This window comes from Nannobrachium achirus (assembly GCF_963921795.1).
Source record: "Nannobrachium achirus genome assembly, chromosome: 24".
NCBI classification, from domain to species: domain Eukaryota; kingdom Metazoa; phylum Chordata; class Actinopteri; order Myctophiformes; family Myctophidae; genus Nannobrachium; species Nannobrachium achirus.
Window position 1 is genome coordinate 46,742,876 of NC_137831.1, and position 11,219 is coordinate 46,754,094.

The 11,219-nt window shown below is 40.5% G+C and overlaps 1 protein-coding gene across 1 annotated transcript in view; it reads right to left on the reverse strand.

Moving 5' to 3' along the window:
• Positions 1-7,634: 7,634 nt before the first annotated feature.
• LOC308280335 (NACHT, LRR and PYD domains-containing protein 3-like) overlaps positions 7,635-11,219 on the reverse strand; it is a gene marked incomplete at both ends in the record, with an annotated part of 149,630 nt that continues 146,045 nt past the window's right edge. The window contains 5 exons of the mRNA XM_080720597.1: positions 7,635-7,752; positions 8,559-8,729; positions 9,030-9,200; positions 9,849-10,019; positions 10,589-11,219. The exon at positions 10,589-11,219 is cut by the window's right edge and continues 1,266 nt beyond it. Of these exons, the coding sequence (XP_080576723.1) occupies positions 7,635-7,752; positions 8,559-8,729; positions 9,030-9,200; positions 9,849-10,019; positions 10,589-11,219 (1,262 nt within the window). The remainder of the gene's footprint in view (positions 7,753-8,558; positions 8,730-9,029; positions 9,201-9,848; positions 10,020-10,588) is intronic.

The following is an 11,219-nucleotide window of genomic DNA, read 5'->3' on the forward strand; positions in this document are numbered from 1 at the left end:
ATTAGCAATTTCAAGAGGTTTTGTAATATAAATACCATCACATTCTACATAATTGGAACTTGAGTTTGATTTCCTCCCCATAATTTCATTTAATGTCTTCCATATTTTCTTACTGTCATTTTTAGCATTACTTATTTTCTGCTGATAATATTCTTTTTTTGTATTCTTATTACATTTAGTGACCATATTTCTTAATTTACAGTATTGCTCCCTATCATGTAAACATCCAGATTGATTAAGAGCCTTCTTGGCATTATCTCGCTGCCTCATTAGAGCCTTTAACTCATCATTCAACCATGGAGCACTGTTATGCTTTACACTATGTTTCCTCAAGGGGGCATGCTTGTCAGCCAGTCTATTTAATTTAAACATGAATCTATTTAGAGCAATTTCTGGGTCTTTTTCTAAGCATACATCTGACCATTGCTCATTACCAACATCTGTCACAAATAGATCTGAATTAAACCTCTTAAAGGACCTTCTGAATATTACCTTATTTCCAGCCCTAGGCATTTTAATTTGCCTTGTAATAGAAACCAAATTGTGATCAGTACAACCTATGGGTAAAGATTTTGATTTTGAACAGTGCTCAGGAACATTTGTAAAGATGTGGTCTATGCATGTTGATGATTTACCACCAGCTTTATTAACGAACACTCTGGTTGGTAGGTTAACCACTTGTGATAGGTTACAGGCATTTGTAACTGAGAGGAGCTTTTTCCTTAAATGGCAGTTTGAAGAGAAATAATCAATATTAAAATCACCCAAAATAAACAAGTCATTATTTGAATCAGACATTTTATCTATCATATTACACATCCCATCTAAATATTTAATATCTGAACTTGGTGGCCTGTAACAGCAAGCTATTAATATTGGCTTTGAGTATGGCAGGTGTATCTGCACACAGAGGGCCTCTATGTCACTCACCAACATGTCTTTACATACTTTAGCTGGCAACTGATTCTGTACATATATAGCCACACCACCTCCAAATTTATTTCTGTCCCTCCTAAATATAGTGTAATTATTTATTCTCACTACTTCATCCTCAAATGAGGAATCCAAATGAGTCTCACACAAAGCAAGTACATTAATATTATTTGATTGTATTATTTTATCAACCTCCTGAATTTTGTTTCTAAGGCTGCATATATTCAAAAGGGCTATAGTCAAACCTTTCATGAATATTCACAGATCACCTACAAAAAGTAAAAATAAAAAAGCTAAAACCAAATGAAGAGCCATGTGGCCATTCTGCTCAGCCACTTCTCTTTGGCCTCACAATGAGGCGGTCGTAGCTGATGATGGCATAATCTCCCCTTGCTCTTGCTTCCTTCATTGCGGGCAGTAGCTCAGCTCTCCTCTTCCTCACTCGTTCAGAATAATCCTCATTGATGTACACTGAGGTGTTTTTCAGATTAGCTCTTGCCAAGTCCAGGACTCGTTGTTTGTCCTTAAAACGCAGCAGTTTAACCACCACTGATCTTGGCCTCTCACTGTCATCTCTGAACTTTCCATTTCTGTGAGCTCTCTCAATTTCCACAGAGGCATCAAGCTTCAATTTTGAAGTGAACAGATCTTGAACTTTTGACTCAGTTTCAGCCCAGGTTTCATCAGCTTTATCTGGTCCGAGTCCACTAATCACCAGATTATTTCTCCTGCTCTGATTCTCTAGGTAGTCAATCTGCTCACAGTATGCCTTTACATCATGTCCAGATGTCAAATCCTGAACCTGTTTAGATATTTCCTTAGATTCACTTTGATGGGCCTTTTGACCTTTCTTTAACTCATCAATGTCATTTTGAGAGTAGTTCAGGCTCACCTTAAGTTCTTGTACTTCAGCCAACAGTGAGTCCACTCTTTTGTTGCCTGAGTCCATGACCATCTGAGTAAAACTCCGAAATGCAGACTCCTGTCTCTTTAACAGGTCCTCATAGAAGGTCTTCTGCTGATCCAGTAACTCCTTGAGAGCCTCCATTGTCACATATTCAGTATCATCATTCTCAGTTTGTTTGCTTGCACTCCTGTTGTTGCGACCCGGGCCCGGCATCATATAGCAGTCAAACTGTGTGACTTGATGCAGGCTGTCTTACCAAGATGTGAAGTATGTTTGATGTTTGCAGACCTCACTCAGCTTTGCTGTAGAGTAGGCTAAACCAATCCTTCAAATATCTCTGATTGTGGAAACCATCCACAATATTTGTTTGTATAGTAGTATGTCTATTCGAACGTACTACCAATATCATACGAAATGTTCATTAATTCCTTGCCAGAAATCAAAGAAATACTTATTTCATATCTGTCAAACAAACACTGTCAGAGATTCAGTGGCCATCTTGGATCTCACACATCCGGTGTCACAGCTACTGCGCTTTAAACGGATCTGTACCCAAAAAAAAGACTTTGAAACAGCATGTAAATTCTTTTCAAAGCCCTAAGGGAACGAGGCTACACAAGAACTTACCTAAGAAAGGCCTACAGCACCTTTGAGGAGGTCAAAATCAGGGACCGGAGACCCCTTTTAGCCTTAGTAACAACTTATTCCAGCCAAAGCATGTTGGCCAACAAACGCCTAAAAAGCAACTTTGAAAATAGGCAGAACAATCTACTACAGGATTACAAGATAATCTCAGCCTATCGCAAAAAGAAAAACTTAAAGGACTACCTGGTCCGTAGTAACTTGAAACAAAGTAACAGGGCTACAAAACCAACTCCAAGTTATTTTAGCCCACAGAAACAAATTATAAATAGATCAAACAGAAATGTAGTTGGAATTAAACAAATTATACCCTACAACACACACAATGTGATATACCTTATCACTTGTGACATTTGCAAACTACAGTATATTGGAGAAACGGGAAACTCCATAGCATGCAGGCTTAACCAGCATCGCTATAATATTAATAACCATAAAGAAACACATTTACTTATTGTAAAACACTATTTAACACATGGGATCCAAGCCCTTAAGGTGTGTGGTCTAGAACACAACAGAAACTGGACTGTTGGAGAGAGGAAATTCCAAGAACAGGAATGGATCAAAAGACTAGATACTAGATACCCATTCATACTTGAAGTAAGTGGTCCTGACTGTCATACAACAGTCAGGACTACTTAATCTCCAAGGAGACCTTTTGAAACCAATTGAAATGTAAAATGAATAGAATGAGAATTATCATGGCATTTATCGATTGCATCCACCACGGCTTCGTAACTCGCGCGCAATGTCATGGACAATAACTGTGACATCTATTATTGGTGAGAATAGGCTAAAATGTTTTGGAATCTTTCTTAGTTTCAAAGAATGGCGCGTGCAATCATTCTCTCGGGACTGGGTACATTAGGGAACCACAAACAGTGTTTCTTGATTGAACTCAAAACCCTCTACCTAAACCTATAACCCTAATCATAGCCCTAACAGTCTCACACATAAAACCCACAGGACATAAACTACAAGATGACCTGTATGATTTTATGAACTAGGGGAACCAACCCAATCTAAAATTGCAACATTCTTTCTTTTTAAAAAACAAGATGGCGAAAGCACTATTCTCTATACTGCATCTTAGGCATTGACTTTGCCTAGGACAATATATTGAAGTCTTCACTCCCTAACCTAACCCTAACCCTGTGTGTGTGTGTGTGTGTGTGTGTGTGTGTGTGTGTGTGTGTGTGTGTGTGTGTGTGTGTGTGTGTGTGTGTGTGTGTGTGGTAGTGATGCACGGATCAACCCGGTGCCCCCACCCGCCCGGGTTATCACCACTCTCATGTGCAAATAAATAAGAATAATCACCTGTTCTTATTTGCCTTTTATTCTTAATAAGAGTAGGCCTATAATAATAAGAATACAACGTTTGAATACGAGCACGAGCGAGCAAGTTTTAAAATGCGCCAGAGAGGAGCGAGGTTTCTCCTCCGCTCCTTGGTGCGAGGACCGTCCCAATTCCGCTCCTGTTTGGGCCCGCGAACCACATTTTGCCAACATTTGACACAACGTGAGGTTGTGAGCACAGCCGAGAAGATGCACAAACAATTCAGCGCGTGTCGCTGATCAGGATTTCACTTATATGTCTCTGTCATCCACACAAGTCCGTTTATAAATACTTTGTGTCGGTTAAGTTATAACCAGCCAGTCAACGGATATACGATTTGAAACACAACTTTCGCATGTGAGACGGATCTTTTGACTGAATGAACCAACCACGCTCACCTCGAGACTCCAGTCGCTCCCATGCGAGTTGATGCATCTCTCCAATCTGGTGATTAATCAATAACCAACAGGATTTAATATTCCGTCTTTTGCTGTCTGTTTAAAGTGCGAGCTAGGCGCTGTATAAATATGATTGACATAAAACCTGAAACGCCATTCTTACCCCGACGATGCCCCAGAGAGAATGAACGTCTTTGAATGAATGTCTTTTAGGCTAAACCCCAATTTGAACAACACGTTTGTTTATTTAGCCCATGACAATATTGTGCTACTGTAAACCTTTCTGTAAAGCGACTTTGGGTACTTAGAAGAGCCATTATATAAAGATGAGCTATTGTGGAGATGATATACCATCTTTTTTTAAATGCGGGTTGCGGGGCGGGCGGATTCATTGATTTATATATTGTTCTGCGGGGCGGGCGCGGGCGGGTTACGTTCCGTGCGGGCTGTGGGCCGTGCGGGTTATGAAAAAAACATGACCCGCGCACCACTAGTGTGTGGTGACAGAATACATAACTGTGTTAGAAGGTCACAAATCGTTGTGGACGTGACACATTGTGAGCTTGTAAATCATCTATTTTGTATGTGCGCAGCCCCGTACGGCAGACCAAGTATACATTCACTACTAACAGCGCAGTCACCCCCTTTTCAGACTGGTTGGGGAAAGACCATGTGACCTACTGTAACATAATGATATTCTTTGGGCGTGTCATCACATCTCCATACCGTCCGAAACCCAACTTTTCTTCAGAGAGTTCCGACTTTCCAACGTGCAGCTTTCTGAACTCTAATTCTGGGTAGTGCTTTTCAGAAGTTGATTATGACGTCATTTTCTAGTTGAAACAGACCTTTCCGAGTGTATGGACAGGCCTAACCACTTTCATTGTCACTTTTGTATTGCAAAATAGCCGATCTACAAGATCACAACGTGACCCATCGAGTTGTGAGCTTGTAGATCTGGTAAATAGTTGACTATATGAGGCGTCTTACTAGTATGTACAATAACTATCTCATCTCAGCCACACCAACTCAAGACGGCCAAAGACTAATTTTGTCCGGCGGTTCCCGACATTCGGTCGTGTTGGAAGTCACCATTATTACAGAAATATATACTGCATGCTATGCTGAACGTAATCCACTTAGTGTCATCTTTTCAAAATGCATATTTACCGTACAGTTTGTGTTTGTATGCTTATTTCGCAATACCTATTGCGCAATCCTCTGTAGAGTGAGTTTGTCATTATCATCACAAAGGTATCGGGTTACAAGAGGGAAGGGGGGGGGGGGGTTAGAGAGAGAGAGGAGAGAGAGAAGAGAGAGAGAAGAGAGAGAGAGAGAGGTACAGTAAGATACAGTAGATTACAGTACAGTAAGATACAGTACAGCACAGCATAGTACAGTACAATACGGTACAGCAAGGTACAGTAGAGTACAGCAAAGTACAGTACAATATGGTACAGCAAGGTACAGTAGAGTACAGCAAAGTACAGTACAATACGGTACAGTCAGGTACAGTAGAGTAAAGCAAAGTACAGTAAGGTAAAGTAGAGTACAGTACAATACGGTACAGTCAGGTACAGTAGAGTACAGCAAAGTACAGTACAATACAGTACAGTCAGGTACAGTAGAGTACAGCAAAGTACAGTAAGGTAGAGTACAGTAGAGTACAGCAAAGTACAGTAAGGTAAAGTAGAGTACAGTAGAGTACATTAAAGTACAGTACAGTAAGGTAAAGTAGAGTACAGTAGAGTACATTAAAGTACAGTACAGTAAGGTAAAGTAATTACTGCCTTTTAATCTGAAGGGATGCTTGGTGCCTTGGTGCCGCGCCGTTTCCTCCGTAGGCCGCCGCTATTAGTGCCGGAAGGGGGTTGTTTTGGTTTTTTTGGATTATCACTTGACGGCAACGATTACGTCATCTAGTCACATGACAGTGTGAGCCCAGAAGAGAATCATGGCTGCGCCTAGCCGAGTGTATTTGTGTACATTATACAGGCTATGTATAATGTACAATGTCTCTTTTGGTAAATGAAGTCTCTTTATGGACCTCTCAATGGATTTACTATGGAGGACGTTCACTTCGCGTGCACGGCCGACGTGCGTTGTAAACAAATCGCGGACATTACCGATGCGGGCGGGAGCGGAGCGACGTACAGTAAGTAATTATACCTTTACTGTATATACAGTAAGATTGACAGTCCTCACCGTCAACGGCACCATGGTTTTAACCCTTTCAATGACAGTGAGGACTGTCAACGGCAGCAGAACAGTTAATAAGTATGTACAGTATAAGCCTGTAACGGTTCACTAAATTCACAGTTCAGTTTGCCACCATATTTAAGGGTTACGGTTTGATATTATTTTCGATAAGGCAAAAAGTATAAATGCCAGAAGAATTTCAGAATAAGAGAAATGAAAGTGAAACCACTGTAACACTCTGTCCATCCGATTTCTGTTTGTATCTCTCTGTCTCTCACACTTGTACGCACTCACGTTTGCACGCACACACACACACACACACACACACACACACACACACACACACACACACACACACACACACACACACACACACACACACACACACACACACACACACACACACACACACACACACACACTTTAGAGTGCAGAGTGCAACGCTTGAAATTGATTAGAAAACAAAAATGGATAATGATAATGTTGTATCAATGGTTCTATATGTAGACGTCTATCAATTGTATTTATGATTGAGTCATCTATCACCTATCAATATGTAGACTACAATAGTGTATTTATGAATGAGTTTGCATCACTATTTACGATCACCAATCAATCAAAGCTGTACTTTTTACAGCCCTATGTCATACTTAATCTATTCAAAAATAGCCGGTATACTAGCTCACGTTTCACATGCGATCTTGTAGATCTGCTATTTTCAAAAGCATTTGACAAAAATGTTTAAACTTTTGAAATAACTTGTGAAATGGTCCATTGTGGAGCAACTACAGCAGACACATAAGAGCCCAGGAGTCCTACCAGCAGAGCTGCTGTGTCTAAAAAAAAACATATCTCTGAATTCAAGTCCCCATGGGGTGAGTAATCGATAGATAAAAAGTCATTTTAGGGGTGAACTGTCCCTTTAAGACTCTGTTTCCTTTAAAACATTAAAATCACACTACTATCTAACCTTGTAAACCCTCAATACTTGGTAAATTTCACCTTTGGCTCTGTACTTGGTCTGCTCTTTTTTCCGTCTACATCAACCTCTGCACCAAAACATTTTCAGCGTATTTTCCTCCCAAAATAGGAATATTATTAAAACCCACATCAACTTTTGCTTCATAGAGAAGTTACATTAATTAAAGTAATTAAAGACCTATTTGTTCATTTAATTACTGATGATTATGATCATCTAATCTTCATTCACAGTAGGATGTTAATGAGTGAATGTCACTTGCTGTTGTGCTGCTTTGATTTCATGAATAAAACAGAATAAACACTTACACCACTTCCTCACACCTGGTTTCAGCCTCTTCTCTCCACCATGGTCCACACTGTGGGAGGAAGAGAGACAAAGTCAGGCCTTCATAGTCTATAGCAGAGGTTCTAAAACATGTTTGTCTCAGGTCACCCTGTAAACAACTTCATCCAAAACCCATTTAGACCGGGAACGTATTATTACACATTATTTTGTGCTTTAACTATTGAAAAATAGCAGATATACAAGCTCACAGCGCAGCACCAGGTGCCCCGCTGCGAGCTTGTAGATCTGCTATTTTTTAAAGTTTGTGCAAGTCTTTGAATATTTGAAATCCTATGTTTTTTTTTTTGAAAAACCTATGTTTCTATGTCAGTGGTGTTCAAACCTTTTCATGTGAAGGACCCCAAAATGTATTTGGTCACGGACCCCCATCTAAAAATATTCAGTTCCAGGGACCCCCAGAAGCAACATTTACAAATGTTCGCTTAAAAATACATACAAGATTTGCACACATTTTCACAACTTTTCAAAAACTTTAGCTATTTTTCAATAGCTAAAGTATAAAATAATGAAGGCCCCTCCACCTTGGGCCCTGGTAACTCAGTCCCACTGAGTTACATTATTTTCTCAAATACATGTGACCCTTTACAGTCTGTCAGTCAGCACAGACATGGTAGGCATCAACCATGTTGTGATGGAGTGGAGTCTCTTCACATTTAGAACCAGAATTCATATTAATGTTTAGAATTGATGAAAGGGACTCTTCAAACTGTCTAGGGCACAGTTGAAAAGCCCTGCTATACAGCATCAGAGTATGATTTCCCTCCTCTAAACCTACTAGAAGCCATTGGCACTGAGTGGCAGCATGTCTTTCCCTACCTGAGAGTCTTCAATCCCCAGCCTGGATCCTCCACTCCAGCAGAGAGATGCTCCACACAGTCTCCCAAGTGATTATAGCTCAAATCAAGCTCTTTCAGGTGGGAGGGGTTGGATCTCAGAGCTGAGACCAGAGCAGAACAACCTTCCTCTGAGACCATACAGCCTGACAACCTACACACACACACACACACACACACACACACACACACACACACACACACACACACACACACACACACACACACACACACACACACACACACACACACACACACACGTTGTTATTGTGTTTAAAGTCTGTCAAAAGTCATTTGTATTTTCGGATAATCTATGCATGTGTGTGTGTGTGTGTGTGTGTGTGTGTGTGTGTGTGTGTGTGTGTGTGTGTGTGTGTGTGTGTGTGCGTGCGTGCGTGCGTGCGTGCGTGCGTGCGTGCGTGCGTGCGCTCTGTACATGTTCAGGAATACTGACCTGAGTGTCTCCAGTATACAGTCTGGACTCCCCAGTCCAGCAGAGAGTTTTTTCACTCCTGAATCGGTCAAATCATTGTTACTGAGATCAATGTCCTTCAAACTAGAGGAGTTGGAGAGAACTGATGATAACTCCTCACAGCATCTCTCTGACAGGTCACAGCCACTCAGCCTGGAGAAACATTAGTGATAAAATGAATGTATTCATTAGTGATGAAAAAAAAACATGTTGTCTTTTTTTCTATAAAAGAAAGATAGCATAATGTATCCAGATCAGACTTTGCCTCCACCTAATAAAACATAAAACATACGTAAATGAATGCTGAACGTGAATAATAAATAATCAAGTTAATCTCCACATGTATTTAAACCAGGATATGAATGGTGTTCTGTACATGTTCAGGAATACTGACCTGAGTGTCTCCAGCGTACAGTCTGGACTCCCCAGTCCAGCAGAGAGTTTTTTCACTCCTGAATCGGTCAAATCATTGTTACTGAGATCAATTTCCTTCAAACTAGAGGAGTTGGAGAGAACTGATAACTCTTCACAGCATGTCTCTGACAGTTTACAGCCACTCAGCCTGGAGAAACATTAGTGATAAAAATAATGTGTTCATTAGTGATAAAAAAACATTACCATGTTGACTTTATTATTATTTTTTATAAAAGAAAAATAGCATAATGTATCCTGTATGACTTTGCCTCCACCTAATAAAACATAAATGAATGGTGAACGCTAATAACAAATAATCAAGTTAATCTCCACATGTATCTAAACCAGGATATGAATGGTGTTCTGTACATGTTCATGAATACTGACCTGAGTGTCTCCAGTGTACAGTCTGGACTCCCCAGTCCAGCAGAGAGTTTTTTCACTCCAGAATCGGTCAAATCATTGTTACTGAGATCAATGTCCTTCAAACTAGAGGAGTTGGAGAGAACTGATGATAACTCCTCACAGCATGTCTCTGACAGGTTACAGCCACTCAGCCTGGAGAAACAAACATTTGTGGATGAAATCAATATGTTTGTATTTTGTTTTAAAGAAACATGTAATTTGTCATTTATATCTAACAATGCTATCATTATTTACCATTCCATAACATTCTTTGCAAGTCTATCTGTCTGCAAGTCTATCTGCAAAATAAATTGTAAACGTTGCTTCTGTTTTTTTAAAACTCTGTTGTGCACGCACGCACGCACGCACGCACGCACGCACGCACGCACGCACGCACACACACACACACACACACACACACACACACACACACACACACACACACACACACACACACACACACACACACACACACACACACACCTATTTTGGGATTGTCATTTTAAATTATCAATTTTCTTTTCGCATATTTTTTTTACCTTTTCAACAATAGCAGAAATAGCATATCTGCAAACTCACATCACATGCTGTGAGCTGTAGATCTGCTATTTTCACTATTTGTCATATGAGGAATGCTGAACTGGTTTAATGCTTGAATTATCTTTCCTATAACAGAACAATGATATAATATATGAAATGTATCCAGTTATCAGTGCACTTACACTGCTCTACTAGAGGCTTTGACCAGTGGCAGCAGCCCCAGGAGAGCCTCCTCTGAAGCTTGGTATTTCTTCAGGTCAAACACATCCAGATCCTTTCCTGATGACAGCAACATGGCAGCTATAGTTGACCACTCAGCAGGAGAGAGTTTCTCTGTGGAGAGACGTCCTGAGCTCAGGGACTGTTGGATCTGCTCTTCTAGAGAGTGATCGTTGAGCTCATTCAGACAGTGGAACAGATTGATGCTTCTCTCTAGAGAGGGATTCTCCCAGATCTTCTTCTTGATGTACTCAACTGTTTCCTGATTGGTCTGATCGCTACTTCCTGTCTCTACCAACAGATTGATGCTCTCTGGAGATGGATTCTCATTGACCTTGTCTGTTTCCTGATTCTGATTCTTGTTGTACTTGACAGTTTTCTGATTGGCCTGTGATCTACTTCCTTTCTGTCCCAACAGTCTTTGTAAGAGACTCTGATTGGTCTCCAATGAGAGGCCCAGCAGGAAACGGAGGAACAAGTCCCAGTGTCCATCTTCCCTCTGTGAGGCCATGTCTACAGCACTCTGGTAGAGGTGTTTGATCTTAGATTTGCCTCTAAATAGCTTGGACCACATGGAGGTTGACAGTAGGTTGA